Raw genomic sequence first — 27,982 nt, 5'->3', positions numbered from 1 at the left:
TGATAGGGATAAAAACAGTAAGTTGGAGGACATTCAATAGTCATAACAGCCGACATTCATCTAGTGCCTAGTATGGATTGGGCAATGTGGCTTTTCTCACGTAGTCCTCAGATTAACACTGTGAGGAAGATTCTATTATTTCCACTTTACAGATGAAGAAACTGAGGTCCAGAGAGGTCTATTCTTTTATTTTCTCTCTTAAAAAAAACCACAAAAGAAACAACTAAAATGTCTAACCCATTGAACTAGTATAAGTGGTAAGGTTACGATGACAATGGAGAGTTTGCCATATGAACCAATGTTCTTCATGACTCTGTTTTCTGTCTTTTGAGTATGGATATCCACAATTGCACATTCCCTTATGACCCCTGACTCTGTAAAGGACGTGCTCCCTTTGTGCCCCTTGAGTCAAAGAAATCAGAGTTAACTGCCTGTCAAGTCTGTGGGCTTGTGGGGCTCCTTGTCAGTTATGCTTTGTCAAGATCAGAACTTGGAGAGCAGATACATGAGTGCTAATCAAAGACTTTTCTATTTTGCTTTCATCTGCAATCGCAGCATTTTCAGTACTGTCGACTTACTTCCCTATGACAGTAAAACAATAAAGGCAGGGGAATATTTTTCCTTTTTAAAGTAAATTGTGGAAAAACAACAGTAACATAGCCTGTGGGAACACCCCCATCACCAGCATGTCTACCACTGCTCATGACCATTTGCAAGAACTGCTGAGCCTTTTCTTTTTTCAAAAAGTGCCCTTAAAAAAGAATCTGTATTAGGGCAAACATTTAAAGTACAGAATAATAAATACAGTGTAGGCAAAGGTGCTCTTAGTAAATGTTCAATACCATGATGCAGATTGTTTCTGTGGAAGAATCTCCTGACTAAAAGTCACATGAATGATTCAGAAACAAAAGGAATCACAGGTTTGATGTTGAAAGCAACATAGAGTCCACTGGACTAATGACCAACGCAGAGTAGGCAGAGGCTCCCAAGCAGTGGAGGGCAGGAAGCTGTGCTGGAAGAGCCTGGAAGAGAAAACCTGAACCTTCACGTTTGAATAAAACAGCCCAAGTTACACAGGCAGTAGCTTTGAATTGAGATAATTCCATCTCAATTGTTTTGCCAGCAACATCTTCCTCAAGGGCCAGCAAAGCAGGCCTATCTGAGGACACTCCCTGCTTGTTTCTCAGGTGTCCCTGAGGCTTCCACCTTCACATTCCCTGTGGCTAGTTCTGCTAGGTACAGTCAGGCAATGAAATAATTGCACCCTCTGAGACTTCATGTGTCAAGATGAAGAAAATCAATTCCTATCACCCAGGGATCTATCACTCCAGGAGACCACTAAAAACTGTTGGCTACCCTGCGGTACTAGAGTCTTTAAAGGTAATTTTTACAAGAAAAAGGACACAAATTGGGAGTCACGTGGAGCCCATTCTTTAGGAATCTATATGAAGGGCAGAGAGCAAGTAAAATAAACCAAGAGAGGAATTTTCCTCTGTGCTATCCTTTCCAGGGGCATTTACTGAAGAAACAAAGCCGGGACACACTCAAATGCCTGCTGGATGTAGAAAAACTTGCATGTGCTGAATCCATTAGAAAACTGTTCAATAACAGTCTTCCTTGTGAAAATATTAGGCTTGTAATGGTTCCAAGTTCAGCATCTCCACAGGTTATCTGTTACATAAGTGGCTGTGGCGGATGTAGGATGGCTGGACAGCATTTGCAGTTCTAATGGGCTTCTACATTTTTCAGTTGGGTAAGAATGATCTCCTAAGGGCACTGCTGGACTGCCCCCCTCAGAGCTGTACTTTAGGTCATAAAAAATGCATATCATCTTGAAATAACAACCTGAGTATTGATACTATCGTGAAGCAAACGTTTGACACAGTTCTTCAAACAGGTCACCAATTTCCATATTTTCCTCTAGTCCCACCAAGTAAGTCACACTGTGACCCAACCAGTCCCAGAAAAAGGGCACTTTATTTTGTTCAGTCCCAATAGCTTCAAAATTATGAGAAACCTGCTGTGAGAGCTGAATAAAGAAACTGGCATATATAATCAACATTTCCCAAGACAAAGAACGCCGAATGCCCAATTATTTACTTAGAGTCTCAGAACGGCCATGTAATTCTTTCCTCCTTTTCTTTGGCAAGCTCTACCAAAAGTGCAGGCAGCCTTTCCACTGATACTTAAAATTCCTTTTTAGGTTTTAATATAAGCAAATGAAATCAGGGACATGAAATAACTATTCACGTAATTAAATAAAACTCTGTTTTAGACTCAAAATGATTAGGAAGATGAGTATTGATCCAATTCTTCTGATCATTTGAAAATCCTATTCTCTTCTTTGCCAGTATAGATGTTCTTTGACTTACAATGGGGTTATGACCCGATAAACCCATCCTAAGTTGAAAATATTGTTAAGTAGAAAATACATTTAATACACTGTAGGGTATTGGTTGTTTACCCTTGTGATCACGTGGCTATTGGGAGCGTGGCTGCCATGGCCTAGCATCACAAGAGTATCATACTGTATATCACTAGCCTGGGAAATGATCAAAATTCAAACCTGACGTATGGTTTCTACTGACTGTATAGCTCTTTCACACCACTGTAAAGTCGAAAAATCGTAAGCTGAACCATTTTAAGTTGGGGAGCAAAAAATGGCATCCTTACATCATGCCTTATTAACCACTAATCATTGTTTTCAGGACACTGTGGATGGGAACTAGGGAGTACAATGCACAAAGAACACAAAGTATAATATTTCAAAGACAGTGACTTTTACAAATTTTAATGTTGGGCCTGCTCCTTTCTTCATTTCATAAATTTGGTACAGTTGCAAATTTCTTCAGTGAGTAGTGTAAAGTACTCCAAATATTATAATGTATTGTTAGATAAAACTGCAGAAAAAAGTCTTCTTCAGCTGTATCAGTGCCTCTACAAACAATTTGCATACATTTTCTATACAAATGGGGACAAAACAGGATCTGGCCCTGAAGTGAGAGAACCTAAGTTGAAATCTAGTCTTTGCTCTTACTAGCCATTAGACCATGTGCAAGTCATGTAACTCTCTTTCTTCAGACTCCTCATCTGTGGAATGGGGATAAACACAACAAGCTCTCACAGGGTTGTTTTGAGGAATAAATTAGATAATGTACACAAAATCCAATGGCATGGTGCCTGGCACACATAGGAAACATTTTACATGTATATATATAACATATAAAAACATGTTTTTATGTAATATATATTACACACACACACACACACATTAGTAGAAGTTACCACAGCACAAAATAAACTATCCCTAAGCATGACTCCAGCTAAAGAAAGACTACGGTAATAGTGTTGTCTACTTTTTGAACTTGAGATTGTCATACTTGAAAAAGCATAATCTCTTGTTGACAATGCCACAGTTTACTTCTACTGGGAAAGTTTATGAAGCCAAAGGGAATACAGTTAAATGCATGAGAAGCAATTTTCTTTGCCACAAATACAATTAAATCTATTTTAACACAGTACTATTATTTTTAAGACTGAGATTGGTATTTTGTGGTTCCAATTTTTTAAAAAGATAATTCACAGTCACATTCTCCAAAGGGAGGTAGTAATTTTTCTTTTTAACTGCAAACACTGGATTGTGATCTGTGTACACAAATTAATGTTGGGATTTCCTAATGCGAAAATTGATTGCAATGGAGAGCCATCTAGTTAGTGTGCTTATTCATCTTTAATTGAGTGAGACTGCCTTGATTAATATCTTATAAAGATTTTCCTTTTAACTTTGGGTTCAAGAAATGTATCATTGTTCCTTTTGATAAATGTTAAATGTGTTTATTGTAAAAAATTTGGAAAATACTGAAAAATTAAAAAAAATAGAAAATCGAAGCCACTTGTACTTCTCCTCTGAGTGATAACTACTATAAACATGTTGTGATATATTTCTTTTTAGTATTATTTTCTATTTCTCTTTATCTCCAAAATTCAAAGTTGGTGCTAAATTATAGGACCAGTTTTATATCATACATATTTGTTTAGTACTATATAATGAACATTTTCCCATAAAATGTCATCAATGGCTGCAGCTTCATTATCCATCATCTGTCATAGAGTATTTATTTAGGCTGTTGTAAACTTTTTTTTCATTAAAAAGAAAACAACAACAAATATCATTGGTTATATACCTTTGGATACATTTTCTATGATTTCTTATGTTTGGATTTTGATGGACTAATAATAAAAAAGTAGGAAGATTATATGGTTCACAAAGGCAAGATACTTAAAAAACTCCTTCATACCTGGCCATAGCAACCTGCGTAATGAATAAGGCTTGGAAAATCCTTAGAACAACTCAGTTCTGCGATGGCTTCTGTTTCACTCACCATCCAGCGTACGCACTCCAATTGACCATTCTAGGTTTTAAAAAAGAAAGACAGATGGAAATTCAAGGTAATTCAGGTTTGAAAAACACATTGAAGATGGTAATTTTATCAAGGAAAGAAATCATATAAATTTTGGCATTTATATCTGGCTTAATATATTTATGATATAAAGATATCACTTATTACATTCCTCATCTGTGGATTTGGCTCGAAATCAATTGCAGAATTTTTATTTAAGTTCATTTTCATAATTGTAATCAGTTATTTTAAATTCACTTTAGTAAGGTATATTTGTATACTATAAAACATAATCTTTTAAAGTATACAGTTTGATGTATTTTGACAAATATGTATACTCCTGTAACTATAACTTCAATCAAGACAAAGAACATTTCCATTACCCCTAGAAGTGTTCTAGTACTCTTTGGTTATTCTTTGGTTCTCACCCTCCTCACCTTCGTCCCAGACAACTGATAAGATTTCTGTCACAATAGATTAGTGTATGTACTCTTGTGTCTGGCTTCTTTTACATAGCAGGCCTTTGGGACTCATTCAAGCTACTGCTTGTATCAGTAATTTATTCCTTTTCTCTTGCTGAGAAGCATTTCATTGTAGAATTATACCACAATTTATTTATCCAATAACTTATCGATAGACATGTGGATTGTTTCGACTTACGGGATATTATTAATAAAGTTGCTATGAATATTTTTTGTGAATACATGCTTTTATTTCTCCTGGGTAAATAATGGAATTTCTGAGTCGTATGGTAGCTGTATATTTGACTTAATAAAAAGCCATCAAACTAGTTTCTAAAGTGATTGCCCACTTGACATCACCACCAGCATCATATGAGCATTCTAGTTGTTTCAAAACTAAGCCAACACATGGTATGGTTAGTTAATCAGTATTCTTAGATTAAGCTTCATAAGATGCACAACTGTTTTCCAACCCTCAAATAATCATATTTGTTAATGAAAAATCAGTAAACTCATATTTGAAATTAAAAATTTCATTAAGGGATGTGGTAAATATCTTATTAGTAAAATACTAAACAATTTTAAAAAGGGAAATTATCTTTTATCATATACAAATAATATAACTATGGACACAGAAAGTAAAATATCCTCAACTTTTACATTTTTAAGGAAACCAACCCTCTTGACCTTTAGGGTCAAGTAAAAGTAGGCAGAAAAAAAGAGTAGGATTTTCTTATAGTCGTTTATGAGGATTTTTTACCCTCATAATTTTTAAAAAATTTCTCATAATTTTGACAAACTTAAACCTCTCTCAAAAAACAATCAAGTCATGTAAATAGCTACAATATAGTCCATACATATCTGCAGAAAATGTTCCCTACCACTTACAGAGCAGTATGATATATAAACCCAGATATATATCTCCTAGTGATTAAAACCCAGATTATGATATGGATTTAAATCTTAATCTGCCACTTAGTTACAAGACCATGCACAAATTACTTTACCTCTCTGATACTCAATTTTCTTAACTCTGAAACAGTGAAATACCAGGGATAATAGTAACTACCTCATAGAGTTACCATGAAGATTAAATGAGATAAAGCACGTAAACTTACTAAGCAGAAAATACTTGTTACCTTCTATTAGAATGCTCTCTTAGATCTCACAATAACTCTGTCAGACAAATGAAACATTCAACTGCCTTCCTAGTTTGCAGCTTGTGGGATTTTAGCCCAGGAGAAAAGAGGTATGGTTGGCAGGGAGCCAGGGGAGGCTTCACCAAGGGTAGCATTTAAATTAGTAGAATAGGATTACTTTCTCTTTATTTTAGAATTCTATCATTTAACTGCTCAAGGGTAAAAATCTATTCTAAAAGGAGGACAATGAGGTAATCTGCTCATTCTTCATTTTATTCCATTTGGATAATAGAACTCCCAACTATTCACATGCAGATTCTATTCTCTTGAGGTATTTGCCCTGGGAGGTTGGTCTGTATGAGTTGGCTCCCTGCCCCTCTGGCTGGATCTGGCTGATAGAGAGCAGTGGCAGATCAGGAAAGGAGAGTGCATCTGAGGCCCTCTCTGTGGGGTTGCCATTGGCCAACTGAGTCCCTTAAAAAGCTCAAAAGTAAGCTAGTCCTTTGTACTCAGCCCTCTCTACCTCAAGTTCTTATAACCACTCCTTTCCCTTTCCCAGTTTTGGGGAGGTAACCGTGTACTGGTTGCTAAATAAAGACCCCATGGTATTGCACTTTCCTTTACGAATTCCCTTACCCTCAACCATCCTTTTATATATAATCCATTAATTACACACTTTCCTTAAATTTCACAATTGGAACATGCCAAATGTTTCCTACCAGGATTAAAAACAAAAAACTACTAACACACTAATACAATGTGCTTCATTCCTCTAAATGAAGAAAGGATTAGCAACCATACTGATCAGTATGGGTATCAGTAAGGTTATGTGTTTGAAGTCATGTTATTCCCAGATGGACAGTTGGCTTTTTGGCTTAATCAAAAGGACTGAATGAGAAGTGAAAAGGGAATTAAGATTATTTCATTCCTAGACTGTTTAAGTCTTAAAATAACTTCTTCTTCTCTCCTGTTTTAGAAAACAGACTGCTCTCACCTTTTAGAAATATTTCTTTCCAATTACTTTACTTAATCATTTCTAAAGAAAACTCAATAATACCCTGAACTCCTACAGTATCTACTTTTGGGTATCCCAGAAGTAGTCAATAAATTCCGCACGTAACCGGCAGAATTTATTATGTTCCATTCCAGGAGTTTAATAGTGAGGGAGATGTTCTTAAGCCCTGATATGACTTCAAAGCCCCTGTTCTCAGGTAATCTTTCTATTTGATACCTTATCCCTGACTCTGCTTCCTGTCAGCCAAGTCATATTATCTTAGCAGCTTCTGTCCATTTGTACCAACTTTGTTGGTACAAATGGAGCCCTCAAAACTGTGCTTAATGAGGTGAAACACCACTAGTTGGTTACTGGTGTTCAAAACAAGGTCCTAAAACAAAATGATGACTCTTTAGGACTCTTTCAATGTCATCAATGTTCATCAAAATACACTGAATGGACTGAGACAAAATATGTGTCAGGACAGATTTCTAAAGAGGGAAGCACTTGTTATAAAATATTTGTATTTACTGCTTTTGTAAATTCTAGAATAAAGGAATAGAACATTCAAATCATTGTCTGGAAGTAAAGTATGAAAAGCCTGAGACCTCAAACTTGTAAAAGTTTTTGAGTCTTATGGGTTTGAAATCTTTTTGATTAAAAGGAAAAACAAAACTGCTCTTTAAGTTTGCACACTGACTGAATGATGGCGATCTTATGTTGACAGTAGGAATATAAGAATGAATTAACACTTAATATGGATATCATAGAAGGTGTCTACGCTGAAGACTGGCGTAATGACCACTAACTTTCTTATGTACCTTCTACTCAGAGATTTTTAATCTATCAAAACAAGCCCTAGGGCATATAAATTTTAAAAAATTCTTGTCATCTACCTATATAAATAATCTACCATTAGGAAGACTAATGAGAACTGCATTTTATAAACACTAAAACAGGACGGCAAATCTTAACACTCATTGGCACTGCAAGAATATTTTATTCATCACTGACACATACTCACTGATGCCTACAGGACTCTGTCACAGGACTGTGTCCCAAATTTGCCATCCTGTACTTGTGTTACTGATAACTTAGCGGTCTTCTCCACTAGCTATTAGCTCCTTAAAAGTAGGGACCATGACTTACACAACTTTGTATTGCTAGCCACCAAACACAGTACCTGGTAAACTTGGTACACTTTGTTAAGCTCAACTATATTAAATCTTGACTTTACATTTGACTTATCTTTCTTCATGATAGCTGCCTGTAGTTTAGTTCTGTCTTTCTTAATGATAGCTGCTTGCAGTTTAGTTCTTAATTCGACATCATATCATTTACAACCAAAGGAAAATGATACCCACAAGGGTCATAAATTTATTTTGTTTAAAAATTATTTTCTACACTAGATTTGAAGTATACCTTATTAATTACTTTGCTTAACTGAGCAAAATTAAATAAAATGGAAATTATTTTTAATGTATAAACATTTGCTGAATCATCAAATTAAAAATGCACAAAAATCAGGGTTGCATAAAAAATATATTCAGGTAGAACAGCAGTTGATTTTTTTAAAATGTAATGTTCTTTAGTGACATGTAGGTTTCTCTAACAAATTCCCCTCATCAATTTCAATATAACTTCATTTATAAAAATTATGATTATTCAGCTTTTAGAAGACACAACTATTATGTAAAGCAAAATACATATGCAAAAGTACAAGATGTACTATATTTCCCTGAATGTCACTTCTGGCTTTTTAATAAATACGATTGGATTCTACATTTATTTGCCAAAGATCTTTTAGGTAATTTTAGTTGAATAGCTAATCTTCTAGTGATGTACTATATTTTGCAGAGGCACTTGCTGCAGTGCTATAAAAGTCCATGTTTTCTTGTCTCACAGTTTCTAGGTTTTAACTCTATCCCAGTTGACATTAATTTGTGTAGTTTTTGACAGCACACTGTGCTCTGTAAGAGCTAAACTCAAACTCGGCACTGATACTCTAAAAAATTCTTGATACTGAAGACACTTAAACTTCAGATGTGATCCATTAAGAGCCCACTTTGTGATCTGAAATAGTGTGCTAGCAGGCCGGGCGCGGTGGCTCAAGCCTGTAATCCCAGCACTTTGGGAGGCCGAGACGGGTGGATCACGAGGTCAGGAGATCGAGACCATCCTGGCTAACACAGTGAAACCCCGTCTCTACTAAAAATACAAAAAAAACTTAGCCGGGCGAGGTGGCGGGCGCCTGTAGTCCCAGCTACTCGGGAGGCTGAGGCAGGAGAATGGCATAAACCCGGGAGGCGGAGCTTGCAGTGAGCTGAGATCCGGCCACTGCACTCCAGCCTGGGTGACAGAGCGAGACTCCGTCTCAAAAAAAAAAAAAAAAAAAAATAGTGTGCTAGCATCCTTAAAAATACACCTTCCCCACATTTATCTTGCTCATTATTCAAGAAGAAATGAGAGTCTCTGATAGATCCAGGTGTGGTTAAGAAGCTAAATTGCAATCCCTATGAATAACAAAAGTTCTTAGAACCACAACATATCATTTTCCTTTCTCTTTAGTAGCAGATTGACAAAAACTGGGAATTTAGTCTCAAAATCTCAAAGCAGTGACTGAAATGATTACTCTCTTAAATGCAGTATGTTCATTTGCTCTTTGCTTGACAAATCACTCTCTTCTCTCCCTTCTAACACTTTAGCTCAAAAGGAATCTTAAAAAAATAGAAATCCAACTTCTAGCTGCGGAGGTTCCAGCCCCCAACCAGTCACCTTAATGGCCAGGCCTGCTGGAGTCAACTTCTCAGTGTTGCGCTCATTGAGGCAGTCTTCTCCCATCAAAGAAGTGAGGTGCTGTAGACACTCTGCATGTCCCTGTGATGCCGCAATATGTAACAGATTGTTTCCATTTTCATCGTGAACTTTGTCTAGATTGTCTGCAGCTAGGTGTGGCTGTATAAATAGTAAGATTAGAAAACCCAAGTCAATAAATCAGAGCAAGACCCTGTGGGCGTTTTTCTCTGGGCACTGGAAAGAAGAAATGAGCTTATAGAAGTTCTGGTGGCAGCCTTGGGGATCTAATAAATCAGAGTATCTTGCTATTATTCTTTGTTACAATATGCTTTAGAACATGAGTTCTCAAGAGACAGATCTTCATATGAGACATGGCAACAGGGCTAGGGCCAATGAGGTGTGGAGGCTTCAAGCTGGCTTTCTAAACAACTATAATGACATTTACAGTAATTGTCAGGTTCCTTGTCTGTCTCCCCTACTTGATTGTGAAGTCCTTGAGGGTTGGGGCTGGGTTTTATTTCCTGTTTTAGGTTTGTTGAATGAATGAGCTATTTGTTTCTACCTGCTTATTTTGCCTTGGATTGTAGAGAACTGGCTTTGGCAAACTACCTGATGACTGCTGGTATCTGGAGGCTACATGGCTTCGGTTTTCTCATCTCTAGTGAAGTTTTGTCCCTTGACTATGAACTAGTTGATAGAGATTTCTGGGTGAACTGAGAGGTGTTGTTAGCATTTGGGAAACATGAAAACATAAGAAGGACAAAAGAAAGGAATGAACCAAAGAGAATTAGCAGGAAAAGCCAGGAAAATGGAAAAGACATTTTCAGGAGAAAATACTACTACTACTTTATTTCATAAAATTATTCAATTATATCACCCTATCACAATAGTATTTGTGATAATAGAGCAAGTATATTGTACTTAAGTATGCATGGCTTTACAGTAAGTAGAATCACATTGCCAAGATGTGATGATTTTCCTGAATGAGACTTTAATTAGCATCATAGTATGAGCCCACGCTTGCTACTGTTTGATCCAAGTCTGGAAGCCAGAAAAGAACAATGTAGGCAGATGGAGTGCTATTTAAGTTTATCTCTCTCTGAGCCTAAGCAGAACAGACTTTTCTTACATCATGTTACTCTGTTTCTAGAGTCTTTGGAAAAGCTTCATGCTCCCTAGACATGCAGAGCTGGAAGTAAGTAAAAACTCCACCTGGGTCAGAGGGCAATGAAGCTCTTGGGTAAGCTTCTATCTACAAATGCTTTTCAAACAACCTTGTCCAACTCTTCTGAATAATGATCAGGACAAAACAGAAGACCCTCTGTTTACATATCCGGCAGGTCCACCATTAGCCAAGAATTGACATCCCCACAAATAACTGCATGAGAGCATTGGGAACCATTTGAAAAGCAAAAAGAAAGACATTAAGATTCAAGTTAAAGAAAGTGCCGGGCTCTCTTTGTTTGAGATTGAGTCTTCTTTTCAGTTGAATTCATGCAAAGTTAAAATGAAATAACACTCACTCTCTAGCCATTTGTTTTCCCTGTATTAACCTCGTAACTTCTTATTTTAAAACTCAAAAGGTCACATCTCCCAAATAAAGCCACAAGTAAAGATTAAGTAAGAACCAAAACAAATGCAGCATCGTTCTGTTACTAACGAATGCAGCTGATAAAAAAGGAGTCTCCAGTCTATTGACATGTATACTGAATTAGATTATACTTACCAGGAGAGAGATCTGTCCTTCTTTAACAATGTTCAAGATGCTTTTTACTTTTTTCAGATACTCACTCCTTTCTTCTGGGCCTTGGGTGCTGGTCCAGTTCAGGCCACTGACCTGCTCTTCTGGTTTGGATTCTGCTGCTGAGGATTGCAGGTGGAAGGCCCTGAGCTGGCAGTCTGGTGTTGTCTTCTCAACTTTTCGACCATGAGGATCACTAAATGTCTTGTTTAGGAAGTCTTTACTCTGGTTTTCAGGCTCATATGCAGAGCCACATTTAACCAGAGGAGGTGAGATCTCGGTTTCTTCAGTGGCCAGCTTGTGCTGGTCGCGGATGACAGCTGATGCTTTTCTCAAGTGAGGGCTTTTCACAGGAGAAAGAACACAAAATGGTGCCATGTTGGATGATGAGCTCTCAGAACTTCCTGTAGAGCAGGCTTTGCCAGAAAGGCCATTGATGGTTGTGCATAAGCCCAAAATTCTTTTTTCTGAAGTCACCTTGGTAAAAGAGGCAAGCTGCTGACTGGATTTAATATAAGGCACATCCAGAATCTCATCCATGTCGAGGTCGTAGTGCTCCAGTTCGCCCAGCGATGTGCTGGGCTCAGAGCTCTTACCTGGTGGGCCACCCACTCCATCTCCAGGGCTGAGCTCCTCAGGCTGGGGGCCCAGGTCAGACTCACCCCCTTTCTGGTACTCAACCACTTTCTGGTTCTTTTGGTCATCACTTTCATTGTTCTCCAGAGTCTCTGGCTGATGTTTCAGTGGCGAAACCCGCTTCACTGGGCGGAACTTACTGTACACATCAGCGATTCCTGTGGGCTTTTGCGTGTTTGTAATGAGAGTTGAGATGCCACAATTCCAGCTAGAGCTAGAAACTGTTTTTAAAAAATTAAAATAGGAAGCTATTAATTTGGAATGCTGAACACATCTTGGCTATGCAGGTAGATGTGGTTCATTCACGCTATGTTCAAATTAAGGCTCTGTGCATGAGGATGACTTACAGAGAGTGCATATCGCTAGAACAAAAAAAAAATCAAACTTACCATTGGAAAACAACGAATAATCAAAGAAAGTTATAACATATTGACTCAAAATTAATTAAAGTAATAATAATGGTAATGGTAAACAGCTAAGGAAGCAACCCCAGATAGGTATTTAGGTTTATTCCCTGGATAGATCTACCTCCCTGGCAATATTTATATATTTGTCATCACCCTGAAAAACAAGATTAGAGAATAAGATTTTCAGTGTTAAATAAATTTCCAAACTACAGAGCTTGCAGTGAGTCGAGATCGCGCCACTGCACTCCAGCCTGGGTGACAGAGCGAGACTCCGTCTCAAAAAAACAAAACAAAACAAAACAAAAACAAACTTCCAAACTAATTTAGGGAGAAAAGGGATGTATGCTGTATGCACACATGCACACACATTAGCGTGCATGTCCACATACACCCCTAATGCATAAGAAGTCCCATGTAAAGAAGGGGCATATTATTTAATATTGAGCAAATGCAAACTATGAGTTGCTGAGTGACTCCCTAGGTGTGCCATTAAGTGGATTAGGGAAAGAATAGGAAGGAATGCAGTGCTCAGGAGCTGAAAGGCCTGTGGGAGACAAGACATAGTTGAGTTAACCCCATCTTGGTCAAAGTACCTGGTCAACTATCATGCAGCAGCATTTCATGGTGCTTTCTGACATATGACACAGTGACAGAATGCACTAACACTTCACAACAGAACATGTTCTTTAAGATTCAATACTGCCCTCCATTGTTGAGAAGGCTGGAAATAAACAGGGTAAGAAAGTTCTGAAAAGAAGATGGGTTAGGCAGACTGGTTATTTTTTCTAATTTCTGTGCAAAGTTTGGATAAAGGTTGTGTGTTGGTTTGCATTTGAGTAAGTGTCTGGTTGTGATAGAGTAGAAAGTGAAACAGCCAGACACACCTGGAGGTGAAAGATAAGAACCATCTCTCCCAGTTATGAGAGGCTGCCTGGTGCCTTCTCTTGGGGCAAGCAGATGGAGCAACAACAGTCTCCTCAGCCATGATTATACTGCTTCCTCCCGTGCCACTCCCCTGCTAGATAAAAGATGACCCAATACCCTTGGAAACTTGCAGGTCACTGATTTATGGGTTCCTAGTTCCCTGCCACATAGTTCCTATCATCCCCCATCAAAGGATGAGATTTCAGGGGGCATGCCCTACAGCTAGGGACCTTCCATTTACCTCTTCTCTTCTGAAACAACAAGTGAAAAGCATGTGTATGTGTGTGTTCTTTGCTACTGGGAACAACCAAAGGAAAAAAGAACATAAGATGGGTGTATATTCACATCTGTAACTTCTGCAGTAGCCCTTGGCTGTGACTGACTCTTAGGGTGAAAGTGGAACATACATTATTAAAGTTCCCTAAATTTAAGCTACTGGTCATTCTTCTTCCTGCTGGGGTATGTTATAAAAGGATTCAGAGAAGTTCTTGAATGAAGCTAAGGGGATGAGAGTGAGTGCTCTGAACCTGAATGCTATATAACTATCTGTGAGTTCTTTCCCTGAAACTGACCACAACTTTGCATGAGGTTTGCAAGGGTCTGCACTGTGCAGTCCACTTCTCAGACCTTTCTGGCTCTGACTTTTTAGAATCTAAGAAGAGAATACTATGAGCTGTGGAAGGAGGGCTGGATTCTCTCCAATAAGTAATGTAGAAGAGAATGTTCCAGAAGGGAAGGAAGGTATCTAGATGGTCTTAGGCTGCTGCTTTTTTCCCCTTTTGTTGGCTCTAGTTCTTAGTTGTACACAGTGCTTGGCATAGATCAGACAATTAACAAATGCTAGTATGTGAATTTGAATCTCACGTTGCATAACACATTAAATCTTCTAAAATGTACAAAGTGCATCCTTCTGAGGGATTTACAGTTTAATTTCACAGGGGACAAAATCCTGTTAATAAACTCAGTGGAGTGATAATCACCAGTAAGAGCTCAATTTGCTAAAGTTATTTATGAAATGTAAATATGCAAAGGCAAAGACTAATTCCAGTTGGTCTCTTATAAATGTAAAAGTTTTCTATCTTTTATGTGACCTTTTCTCTCTAAAAATATAAAGCCATGAAAAATTAATGTCTGCCAGAAGTTTCTGCCAAGCCTTTCTCTCTTCAAGAACACATGGTTACTTATTTAATTAAAACAGCAGAGATAGTGGACATAGAGTTTATAAGATGTAAATATGCCTTTAATTTTATTCATCAACTTTCTGCAAGACTTTAAATAAAATGGAAAAAAATGTGTATATATACTCATAGACATTTCTGAGATACACTCTTATTATTGAGTATATTTGGTAATATTTTGCCAATTACCTTGATTTCTTTGGAACCTCTAGAAAATGTGCATCTCAGAAGGTAATAAAAAAATTTAAAGCCACATAACTTAGTAGGTCAATACAACGAGTGCATTGTACCAATATATTTATGTGTTATATAAGGTCGTAGGTTCAAAGGGCTACTCTTTTATGTTGGCTTTATTTACACGTGAAATTTTTTCCAAGTGATACAGGGAAATGGATACCATATGTTTCCCAGCTGTTTTGTTCTGACAGGAGCCATTAAAAATGCTCTATGGAAATGAATTCTGTCTGGGTCTTACGAAAACACATCTTTTCACAGAAGGATCTAGAAACTGAAGAAGGAGTGCCAACATTTTGGTTTGTTGTCCCTCTCCTTCTTCAAACCTATGACTCTTTCTGAGGCTGTGAGTGAGATCTGTGTTTTCTCGTCTATGTTTTGATTGCCAAGAAAAGACATCCCAGTAATGAAAAATGGATTATTTCACAGGTTTTCATTAAAAGGCTCCAATTTATTGCTATATCATAAACCTGGATGGGAAGAAGGGCAATTTTGTGCTACATACAAAAGACAAAATTCAATTCCTTTATCGCTGCTAAGCTGTGTAATCATGTACTTTAAGAACAACACAGAAGAGGGGCTATTAATGACTAGTAAGATTTTCACTTGCAATTATTTAAATTTATCAAAAATTTCACTCATACTTTTATTTCATTGCAATGCAATAATATATTTCTTATCATACATGGAAACAAAGTTTAGACTTATTTTGTTACTAGAAAAATTTTGAGGCTAATTTTGCTTTTTGGAAATTATGAATAAATTCTTTACATGTTACCAAAATTTAAATCTCCCCAAATTTTATCCATTTTAGATTTGTACAAGCTCCATGAGAGCAGAGTCTGTGTCTAATTTATCTCTCTATCCCTTAAAGAACCCAGAAAAATTGCTTTACATAAGTAGATTCATAATGACTTTTTGGTTGAATGGGCTCATTTTCAACATCTTACAGAAGTAAACATGCCTAATAAGCCTTAAACCTGTCTATCTGATTACACCACAGATTTTCTAAAATGGTCAGTAAGTAAACAGACATGTATTTGCTGCTGATGTATAGGCCACAATTATCTCTTCAGTCTAGCTGACACTTGGAATGCCACTGAGCTTTAGTAAAGTATTTGCCTGCTGACTGTCCACACCCATCTATTGATTGAACAAACATGTAATGCAGTCTTAGAATGTGCAAGGATTCCTGATAGGTGGCCTGTTCCGATCCAAGTGCCTCATCTCTCTCCACCCTTTCCCACTCCCTCCCCTTCCCCTTTTCCCCCAATACATCCAGATGCTACTCCCCTTCCCAAAACATATTCCTTGTGATCGTGGCCTACATGGTGACAAGAACACTTATGCAGTCTTCCAAGCACTCTATCTCCAAGGCATCCTTGACTCTTCTCTTTCCTTGACCCCTGCCCTTCATCACTCAGGCACCAAGTCCTGCTGTGTCCTTATCCTTAATCCCTCTGAAATCTGGGCCCTCTTCTTCATCATCACTAAACTGACTGGACCACACTGGGATCCTCTCCCACAGTCTCTGTAAGTTTTTCCTGGCTTCCCCTGTTCTCTTTTTTTCAGTCCTGAGTGATTCTTCTTCAGTAAGTCTGACTTTGTCACCCAAAATCCACTCAAATATTTCAGGTAGCCCTGCACTAAACAATATTTCCCCATATGTGGGTGCATATCCCTGCAATACCTAAGAGGCGCACAGGAACCATGGTAATACCCCTGATTTACCGAGTGAGAATGCTATTGGCCTTCCAAATTCTCTTTCTTCTTACTAATTAATTTAAGGAGACTCATTTTGGTGCTAGAATGAATTTAACTCCTTTCCAAAACTTACAATTCCCTATTCGAAAAATGAGACCACAGGCTTCAGGCTCAGAGATGTTCATAAGCAAATAATTAAAGGAATGTTTCATGTTCAATTTATCACATTCATTTTAATGATGACCTTGAATTTATTGCAAGTGACCATGGCTTTCTATTTACAACCATAGTGACATGAAGTTTCTTTTAAAAACAAATATATCTCAAAGTCAGGTGTTTTAGAAAAATATATTAAATAAACAGTACAGATGCAATACAGGTAAAGCAAAAATAACAGAGGTAGACTTGGGATACAACGCATGTTGTGGAAATGATACTTAAATTACTAGGTTTGTGAAACCTTGGCTTCCAGGGTAATAGCTAAATTCTTTAGCATGGTATGTAGCAGCTCTTGTATTTGTTTTCTAATTTACCTTATCATCTCAGCACTCATGACTCCCAAATCACTAATTTTTCCCTGCAGCTCCACTGCTAAATTCATCCTTTCTGGATATACCACACTCTCCCTGCGTTTAAGCTTATTCCTACTTTCCTATAATGCTCTTGGCTGTCTTCTCTGCCTGAGACTGAGGCTCATCTCACAAGATTCCACTCAGGGGTTATTTCCTTTGTGCAGTTCCTGTGACTCTCCTAGGGAATAATTGCTCCTCGATTCCGAGTGCCCTGATAATATCTGCACATACCTAGAGTTGGGCATTTTGGAAATTCTGTTACAACTATTCACTCATACACCTGTTTAATTTTCCCTCCTGAGAACCCCTCAAGGGCAAAGATAGCCTGAGAACCAACTTGTGTTTATAACCAGCCCTTTGTCTAGCAGGGTGCCTTGAAGATACTGGGGACCAATGACTTAATCTTTCAATGAATGGATGAATGAATAAAAGAGGAGGTGGCCAGGGAAGGAGGAAGGGGGAAGGGAGAAAGGAATAATGGAAGGAAGAAAGGAGGGAAGGAAAGGAGGAGGAGGGAGGGAAGGAAGCTGCCAAAACCAAAGATGAAAAGTATAGTAAATAAATGAGTTCTGACACAATGAAGTCACCTTGCCACATTTTGGGCATACCAATTGTGCCAAGTATTTCAAAGACAGTGTTAGTAAGCTCTTGAAAATGTTTAGACAAGATGTGCTGCATATTAAACCACTTTCATCTATTTCCTACAAAACATTCCTCAGTTTCCTCATCTGTAAAATGATGGGGTTAGACTATAAGATTGCTAAAACCTGATCCACCTCTAAATTTCTATGACTGTATGGAATGTCTACAAATAATAGAGCTCTTTATTCTGAATGACTCACTATGAAACACTATAATTTCTCTGGATCTATGTCTTTCACCAGATCCTCACAAATTTATAATTATGAGGCTATGCTGATTGCTGACACAGAGCAACTGTTTGGCTCCTAAGACTGATAAATTAGTATTTTCTTAGGAAGATAATGGACAGTTTGCTGTTGCAACAGTGGATTCAATTTTCAAGACCAAACGTCAATGCTGGCTCCCAAAATGCCTATTTATTTTACTTCTAAATAGAAAGCTATGTGTCCATATTAGAAATTTAGCTTGAGACACCAAGAAGAGAAGAAAAGGGGTATGATTTAGGACAAAGTAGTGTTCCCCTACTGTTTTTCATTAAAAGTTAAATGGATTGTATTTTCCATGAGGAACAAACTGGTCAGCTTTAGCTATAATTGCCTTCAAGTATACACAACAATATACCTCACATCCATAGCTACTGGAAACCTAGGCGCCTTCCAGAACATACTTTTGAAGTTCTTCAACATTCCATTTCCTTCCATTTTCACAGCAAAAGGAGGGGCATTATGAACGATTGGGAGTATTAATGCTAGAGTCAGGAGGTTGGTTAGTCTGATGTAAGCTGAAGTCTGTACTGCACCCACTTACTGCAGACACCTCAGGTTCTGTAAGAAGTGATGACAGGTGGCTTATCCCATGTTCTGACAGGAGGAAGAAGGCACGGAGTCTGAGTGAGGACGACTTGCTGGGTGCTCTTCTGTGCTGCCCTGAGAGATCAGACCATGACCTGATCAAAGTTAAGGCTGAGTCAAGTCTGGATTTGGAGAACTGTGATGGGGCACTGTGTTGGGAAGAGCAAAAGGGTGTGTGAGGAATGAGTGTTTCTGGGATGTTCCCTTCAGGCTGCTTGCTCATCCTTTTCATTGATGCTACAGACCCTCTAGTAAGGGTAATGTGAGGCTGAGAAAGGAGGACAGAAGGCTTGTTTATTATAGAAATGCCAGCCAACGATCTATACACATTAGGGCATTAAAACACTGTGGGGAAAGCGTCACTGATTTGGGTTCTAAACTTTCTGTCTTTAAGTGGCTACTGATACCAAGCAGCTGTCGTTGAATGTGTCTGATTCATGTTTTATTATTTCCAGCTCACATAATTTTGCACCCTATTTTCACCCATTTTTTTGTTTTGTGACAACTCATTGAAATACTCAAGCCCTACTACCCTGGATAGAAAAGATACTTCACCAAAGAGGCATATTCCATCACGAAATCAGACTCAATATTTTGACAACTTTAAACCTTTGGGCTTCGAAAGTACAGTTTCCATAGAACAGCAATTGGTGGGGTGAAGAAAGTTACATGGTCTTTGCATTATTGTGCCATCTATAAAGTATGCTGACCTTCACTTTGACACTAGCAAAACCTCGTGAGTGGATTAAGTTTTGTGTTCATTCCAGGCCCATTTACCAGGTTTCCTTTCCTTCTTTCCCCCTCTCTCTTGAGGAAATGTAGGGAGAGATACATGTCAGGGGACAGTGAAAGTCTTACCATTGGAGATGCTCTGGAACAGGGCAGAGCTCTGAGCAGGCTAAGTGTGGCTTCTGGCCATGCAGCACACACACATTTTAACTGAAGGTGGCGATGTTTTACAGGGTTGATCTACCGTCAAGGACAAAGGACTGTGAGTTACTGCTTCTTGGTAGGAGAGAACAGGAGGCTGATAGCACAGGTTGAAAAATTTCTACCCTCTTCTCTCCATTTTCAGTTGACAACTCCCAAAATGTCTGCTGATTTTACTTCTAAATATGGACTATGTGTCCACATTAGAAAATTAGCTTTAGACACCAAGACAACAAAGAAAATGGGGTGTGTCTTTAGGGTATAAAAGTGTTCCCTTCTTGTTTTATTTTTGCTAAAAGTTAAATGCATTTTATTTTCCACAAGAAACAAAGTGGTGAGTCTGTGAAAACTGGTCTTATTTTAAGAAAGACACACTTTAAGGGGAGGAGAAATGGAAGATCCAGTGCTGGCCTGCAGCCTACTCTTGCTCTTGGCAGGTCTGTGGGTCTGCCCCTGCAAGCTCCTACCATGGCCTGAACCCTCAGCTACAAGACTGGAGAGAGAACAGGCAGGTACAGTGGCAAACAAAGTGGGAGGAAGAATGGACAGTGGCTCGCCGGGATTAATGAATGGCAGAGCTGCTGCACCTCCGTCTTCAGGTGCAGGTCACCGTACACTTCACAAATATTACTAATAAGAGTGAAAAAAAGATTTAAATATATTTTAAGAATTCTACAAAGCAATATTTCTCATTTGGAATTTTCCTAAAATGCCCTCCACTTAATACTTTAAAATTGCCGATACATTTATGTAAGGCATTTTATGCTTCTGAGTACAAGGCAAGTGTATGATTTCATTAGATTTCCACAACTCTGGAGGATGGATAGACAGTTCTTATGTATTCTTACTTGGAAATAAATGAGAACTCAGAGAATTTTAAGTGTAATGTGGAAAATGACACAGCATGCTGACTTCTCAACTAGGACCAAGGTTCTCTGACTCTTAACTTTCTTTCCGTAACACTGGAGGACTGCCTTATTGAAATTAAATTATTCCCTAAAGATACAATTCACATTTTTCTCTATTTGGGTCACATATATGCAATGGAATCCCAGAAATCAGTAGTCATACTCATTTCAGATTCACTCTAACCTAAATCCAACACTGTGTTGTCTGTGTAAATTTTGGTAACAATTTACTAGGAACCTTCTGTGTGGGAGCAAAGTTAGAAAAATAATTTATGGCCAGGCAAGGTGGCTCATGCCAGTAATCCCAGCACTTTGGGAGGCTAAGGGGGGCGGATCAGGTCAGGAGTTCACGATCAGCCTGGCCAACATGGTGAAACCCCATTTCTATTAAAAATATAAAAATTAGCCAGGTATGGTGGTGCATGCCTATAATCCCAGCTACTCAGGAGGCTGAGGCAGGAGAATCACTTGAACTTGGGAGATGGAGGTTTCAGTGAGCCGAGATTGTGCCCCTGTACTCCACTCCAGCCTGGGCAACAGAGCAAGAGTCTGTCTCAAACAAACAAACAAACAAACAAAAAACAAAAAAAAGGAAAAATAATTTTTAATGACTTTTCTGGCTGGGCGCACTGGCTCAGACCTGTAATTTCAGTACTTTGGGAGGTTGAGGTGGGAAGACTGCCTAAAGCCAGAAATTGGAGACCAGCCTGAGTAACAGTGAGATCCTCATCTCTACAAAGAATTAAAAAATTAGCCAGGCATGCTGGCTTGCTCCTGTAGTTTCATCTACGAGGGAAGCTGACGCAGGAGGACTGCTTGAGTTCAGGAGTTGGAGGCTGGTGGTGGGCTATGATTGTACCAATTCACTTCAGCTGGGGCGAAAGAGTGAGACCCTGTCTACAAAAAAACAAAAATATCCCCCAACCTTTCTTGAAAACAGTTGAGTGGAAGTGTTTCCTTCCTCTTTATTTTTAGCAGCATTAGCCTAAATTTAGAGTCATTTTATCACTGAGAATCTGTTCTTACAGCTGCTAATTCCTTCAACCGGCTAAGGGTGGTGATCTTTTTTCCTTTTTTTTTTTTTTTTAAATTTAGTAAGCAAGAAAAGCAGGAATACAAAGCATAGTCAGAGTGCTAAAGCAACTGGTAATTGGCAGAATGCTACAGTACTCTTATACGGTTAATTCATTCAACAAATATATATTGAATGTCTTCTGTGCACATGTCTCTAGGGGTGCAGGGGTGAATGAAATAGACATAATCCTGCTCAGACAATGATGCAAGTACACAGATAAATAAAAAAAAATTACTAAATGCAAACTTCTTTGAATAAGGAGGGGACTGGAATAGAAAACAGATGAGAACCTCAACAAGGAGGTGACATTTAAGCTAAGACCTGGAGGATGAGAAGAAGCCAATTATGTGAGAAACTGGGAGATAATATAAAAGATAATTTTACAAAGATCTGAGTAGGTAGAAGGAAGCACATCTGCAAGTGTCTAAAGCAGAGAGAATCTGGCAGGTTCTGTAGCTGTTATTGCTAGATCAGAGTGGGTCAGAGTCAAAGGAAGCAAAGTTGAAGCTGGGGGAGGTTATCAGGGACCCCGATAACCCCCATTTGGGGGTTTTATTTGCCACAACAAAGAGTTTGTTTATTATTTTAACTGAAATGGGTATTTCTGAGGGGTTTTGCAGAGAAGTGGGTGACTTCGGAGTCCAGAAGCGGGAGAGGGAGCTCTCAGTAGCTGCTTTGGTAAGACACTAATTCCATTTATGAGGGCTCCATCCTCTTGACTAATCACTTCTGCAAAGATCCCACCTCCAAGTACCATCATCTTGAGAGTTAGGTTTCAACATACAAATTCTGGAGGGACACAAACATTTAGTTTATAGCATGGGGATATACTTTGAGCACAGAGACTCAAGACCTGGTGATGAATTGATATGGGACATCAGGGAAAGCAAGAAAATCTGGCTTCAGCACCTGATGAGATGTTTCAGTCAGCAGAGTGCAGTTCACTGAGGAGGGAGTATGAGGAGCAACACGTCAGGCAGGGGAATTCAAAAATTTCTCTTTAGAATTCCATGAGACTTCTAATGTAGACACTGAGTGGGCCATTAAATAGGAGGCTGGAGTGTGGAGAGGATTTCCAGCAGCATGTAGATGGTATTTCAAGCTGTAAGCATGTATGAGAGACCAAATGAGAGGCTGAGAGGGCAGAGGGAGGGTCCTATTAAATATTTAGTCCCACTTGACTATTGAAAGGTCAAATTTAGAGGGAGGAGGAGTTGCAAAGGAAGATTAAGAGGGTGTTAGAGTGTTAGGAGAAAAATGAGGAGAGAGGTGGTCTCACAAAGCCAAGAGAGGAGACTGTTTCCAGAAAGGAGGGGCCTATTGTCTCAGCTAATGCTGACAGGTTAAGAAAGATGAGAATAGCAAAGTGTCAGTGCATTTGACAGCATGGAAGCCATCACCTTCCCTAGAGAGATGAAAATCATACTAGGGATGTTTAAAGTAAATAGAAAGTTGGGGACAGGGGAGGGAGTTTCCCATGACTTTTTAAAGCAGGTTGGCTATAAATGGAGGGTTGGCAAGGAGGAGCAAGTAGGATGGGAGCTTCTAGAGGTGGTTGGTTTGTTTTTTAAGATGGAAGGTAGAGAATGTTTGTATGATGAGGATAATGGCCTCATGGAGACAAAGAGATTAATAGTGCAGATGAAAGAGGAGATAACTGAAGAATCAGGGTGTCAAACCAAATGAAGAGAAGCAAAATATCAGCTGTCTCATACTTCAACCATGATACAAACCCAGAGGATTCCTTTCACGTCTTCACACATTCATCTGTCCATCTACACCTCAGGTATATGGTCAGCAGCAGTGCCCAGGCACTGGAGACACCATCATGAACAAAATCACCTGAATGAGTTTTTAGTGTACTGATATTAAACCAATATCACATTAGTATACAGATATGTATAGAGTAGGAAAAGTATAGGGAGCTAGGAAATAATAGGAGTTGGTGGGATGTACAGTTTAGGAGCCACTAAAAACCTGTGGTTATCAAACACTTAAAATATGACTAGTGGCACTTGTCAAAATGATAATAGTTTTCACTTGTTGGGTTAAAGAAAGTATATTATAAAATTGATCTATCTGCTTATACTTTTTAATGTAGCTATTAGAAAAATTTTAAGTTACATATGTGGCATGTGGCTCACATTACATTTCTTTGTCGTTGTTTCCTCAGGCTTTTTATTTGTATACATTTAAGGGGTACAAGTATAGTTTTGTTATGTGGATCTATTGCACAGTGGTGAAGTTTGGGCTTTGAGTGTAACCATCACTCGAATAACGAACATTGCACCTATTAAGTAATTTCTCACCCTGCACCCCTCTCCCACCCTTCTGAATTTCCAATGTCTATTATTCCACACTCTATGTCCATCACATTATATTTCTATTGGACAGTGCTGGTCCAGAAAGTCAAGTAAAGGGGCCCTAAGGAGGTGACCTTGGAGGTGGAGGGAGAAAAGGAATAACATCCCATGTGAAGGAACACTGCTCATTTGAAGAACTGAAGGAGGCTCCTTGATGTGACTGGCAGGCAGGAGGCATGCAAGGAAGCCTGCTGGTCCAACAGAAGATCACTCTGGGCCTTGAAGGCCACATGAGAGAGTTTCCCACTGCATATCTTGAGAACCATCCTGGGAAACCATTGCTTGGTTTTGAGCAGGGAGTGGCATGATAAGACTTGCATTTTTGAAAAGATCACTGTGCCTCACTAAAAACAATGGACTGGTATCTAGATGACCCAGGTCAGTGCTTCTCAAACTTGAATGTGCATAAATGAATACCCTGGGGATTGAGCTTGTTAAAATGCAAATTCTGATTCAGGAATCTGGGGCATGTCTGAGAGCCTGCATTTCTCACAACCTCCTGGGTGATGCTGCCGCTAATGGTGCTGGGGTGGGTCCTGGATCATACGGTGAGATGCAAGGGCCATTTGAACAAGCAAATGCCACAGAAGCGTCGGGACTTATGCAAGAGGACCCTTCAACTATGAGATTCTAGGATTTTGTTTCTATTACTTGAGTTTACTTTATGACTTTTTTTTTTTTTTTTTTTTTTTTGAGGGAAGAGTCAGAGTAAAGGAGGTAAGTGGATAAAAAGGGGTGATCTGAAATGTGAAGATAGAGCCCATTGAATATTGAGAGACAAAAGCAAAGGCTATGCTTTCAGGAAGAACTGGGGTGCTGTCAGAGATGCTATGACAGAGCTACCAAACTAGAAATGTCCCTCAACACACACTCATACTTTTGCCTTTAAAAAGTATGGGAAGATGGGATGGGGAAATCGCTATTCCTGTGATAGGATGAGGACTTGTGAGAAGGAAGTCACTGCAAAGCCAGACAAAGTCAAAGGCACTTGGCTGTGTATACATTTTTCCTTGTCCCTATGCTTCAGTTCTTTCTCTCCCTGCCTAAAGGATGCCTCTCTCTAGACTTCCCATTTTTCATCCTTTCTTGCTGCAGATTTCCTTTAACTCATTTCTACCAACAGGCGGTTTCTTTACTTAACCAGTTTGGGGAGTGGAAGACATGTTTCTTAGAGTCCAGTAAAAATAAACCAAAACACAGGAGAGAAGACTGTGAGTTTCTACCCTTAAGTTTTCTTTCCCTCAAATACTGTCTTATTCCTAACTTCCTTAATTCCACTGCTGTGAACCTCTTAGAAAGTCAATTTATTGTGCCACTTGACATTTATGGTTAAGCAAAGAAAAGAAATGCTTCAGTCAAGAGAAAAAGGGGCAAAGATGTGATGTGTTTAAGCTCTGCTACCTTCAGCCCTTTTTATTATTTTCTTATTTTTTTTTTTTTTTCTGTTTTTGTTTTTTGAGACAGAGTCTCGCTGTCACCCAGGCTGCAGCGCAGTGGCACAACCTTGGCTCACCGCAACCTCCGCCTCCCAGGCTCAAGCGATTTTCCTGCCTCAGCCTCTGGAGTACCTGGGATTATGGGGGTGTGCCACTACCACCCAGCTAATTTTTGTATTTTTAGTGGAGACGGGGGTTCACCATGTTGGCCAGGCTGGTCTTGAACTCCTGACCTCAAATGATCCACCTGCCTCAGTCTCCTAAAGTGCTGCGATTACAGGTATGAGCCACCATACCCAGCCCTTTTTATTATTTTCAATACCACCAGAATTTTATTTTAACTTTTCTCTCACTCCCTGCCCCCATCTTTATGAACATTGACCTACGTCCTTCCTCTCAGAAACATAAATGAAGTGTTAATAGGTTAAAGGGGTTAAAGGTAGAGATGATCTCTCCCTTTCCACAGAAGGGGCAGCTCAGTTTTCATGGGTAAGTTCTGTGGTCCATTCAAAATGATGGCCTATGCACATTCTGGAGCAACAGAAAAAGCGCAAAAATTGTTCTCATATTGTGATGACAACGATATGTACAAATATGCCTCCAGGGGAAAAATACTTGAAAGAAGTGCAGTAATTTTGTTTTGGTGGAAAAGTTAAGTTCTTTAAAAATAATGGATTATATCATTTTTATAATTATGTTTTGTTAAACAATAAAAATAATTGTTTTATTTGATAAACAATCTCATCTAGATGTCTTATCATTTGTAAATTTTTACTCTAGTTAAAGAGACAGTTCCTTGTTATCAATGTTAGGGTCTTTGCTGCATCAGGATGAAGTGTTCATTTTCTTGATTGAGATCTTAGAAAATGTGCTTCCCCGCTCTTTGCAGTCCAGTTTACATTACATCCTGTGAAATGGATTAATCAGCAAGCTTTTCAATTCAAACTGCCATACCAGCCTTCACTTTCAAGCTTTTAGCATTAAACCTTAATAAATACTGAAAACAGGAGGTTTATATATTTAGCATCACCAACTATGTCATAACAGCATCAACAGGACAAATTTCATGTCAACTTATTATTTTAGGTGCTGGCTTAAATCCCTTTAATCTTAGAACATCACATATTTTATCTTTATAGGTTTAGGGTTTGTCACAAAATTTGCATACACAGGGTTCAAAAATATAGCAAATTTGCAATGCTTTTAAATGTATAACCTACATGACTTTAATGCCAGACACCAAGTTTAAAAAGTACTATTTCCTTTACTCATTGTCATACAAGTAACACTTTATATTATTTAGGTATAACATTTTTTCAGAATCCATTCAGACACATTACAGGGTCATTTATTACTATAATATAACTGAATTTTCTAACCTCAGCACATCTAAGTTTTCAGATGTGAAGCAGCATTAATATTTGTCTGCCTTCTTTCATAAGAAAATTATACAATGAGTTTAGCAGATACAGATTTTGAAATAATCACATTTAAAGCACTATGAATTGAAACAAATGTGTATTTGAATGTCCAACTAATTTTTAAAAATTCTAAATCAATGAAACTGAATATGTTTTGATTTGAACACCATATGTCACCATAATGTATTTTTTGTCCTCATTTGGAGAAAACCATAGAGAAGAATTAACATTCACTGCTTTGTGCCTCTTTTCCCACCTGAGTAGCAGATATTAAGCAGAGAATGCATGCAAAAGTTTCACGAATAACTTCCTTTTTTAGGTGCAACTTTTTTTTTTTTTTAAACGCATAATTTCCTTTGCTGCTAATCCTTGCCCCAAACTAGTTGCTACACATGGTTCTCTGGAATAAATTACTCCTCAATTGAGTCAGCTTACCCACAGGGTGTATGGAGACTGTAGAGCAAGTTTCACATCCACTTACTAGCTCTAGAACTTTGTGCACATTATTTACCCTCGCAAGCCTCAGTTTCCTCATCAATAAAATAGGCACAGTAATGTTTCTCCCTCTGATAATTATTCTGAGGATAAATATGCTGCTTACAGAGACCTGGCACAATGCCTGGTACACTGCTGGCTTATGAAACAACTCAGAAACCTCAATAACACCTGTGCATCTCCATGCACAGGCAGTTCATTCTCAGGCTTCCCACTCCTAGATTTTTGCTTCCTTCCCACCTTGTGGCATCTCCAATTCCCTTGCACTTCCTTTCTTTCTAAACCACTTTTCTCACAAAAATTTGAAATAGTCCTAGTGCAGAGTAACTGATAGAGAAGAGTTTAAAATATTATTCCTGTTAGGGGAAAACATAGACTTCAATAGGAATCAAAGCTTCTAGCTAAAGAAAGGGCACTCCTAAGGTGGATTTGTGGGCGTTGGTGGCCAGTGGAAGGTGCGAGGACATGACTTCCAGGCCTCTGACAACATTGCCATTTTCATTCTTGGAGCCCACCACTAGGGCCGTAGGGATGAAGCGAGGTGAGCCCTAGGCTGCGTGTCTCACAGAGGTGCTTCCAAAGGCCACAAACAGGGCTCATTTTACACTCCAGCTTCTCTGAGGACACTCAGGAAGCAGGCAGAATGGACAGCCCTACTTGGGAAAACAGAAAAGG

At 38.7% G+C, this 27,982-nt stretch overlaps 1 protein-coding gene across 18 annotated transcripts in view; it reads right to left on the bottom strand.

Annotated features, from left to right (window-relative positions):
* SNCAIP (synuclein alpha interacting protein) overlaps positions 1-27,982 on the bottom strand; it is a 152,629-nt gene that overhangs the window by 32,984 nt on the left and 91,663 nt on the right. For all 18 annotated transcript variants that reach the window (XR_002522708.2, XR_002522709.2, XM_009208971.3 and 15 more), the window contains 3 exons: positions 11,517-12,388; positions 9,770-9,949; positions 4,299-4,412 (listed from right to left, as the gene is read on the bottom strand). Coding sequence is in view for 16 of the 18 variants with exons in the window: in XM_009208971.3 (XP_009207235.1) it covers positions 4,299-4,412; positions 9,770-9,949; positions 11,517-12,388 (1,166 nt within the window). In the remaining 2 variants the exon portion in view is untranslated. The remainder of the gene's footprint in view (positions 1-4,298; positions 4,413-9,769; positions 9,950-11,516; positions 12,389-27,982) is intronic.

The sequence above is a fragment of the Papio anubis genome, chromosome 5 (assembly GCF_008728515.1).
Source record: "Papio anubis isolate 15944 chromosome 5, Panubis1.0, whole genome shotgun sequence".
In the NCBI taxonomy this organism is placed as follows: domain Eukaryota; kingdom Metazoa; phylum Chordata; class Mammalia; order Primates; family Cercopithecidae; genus Papio; species Papio anubis.
Note: the sequence above shows the minus strand (reverse complement) of the source record. Positions and strands in the feature narration are given on the sequence as shown.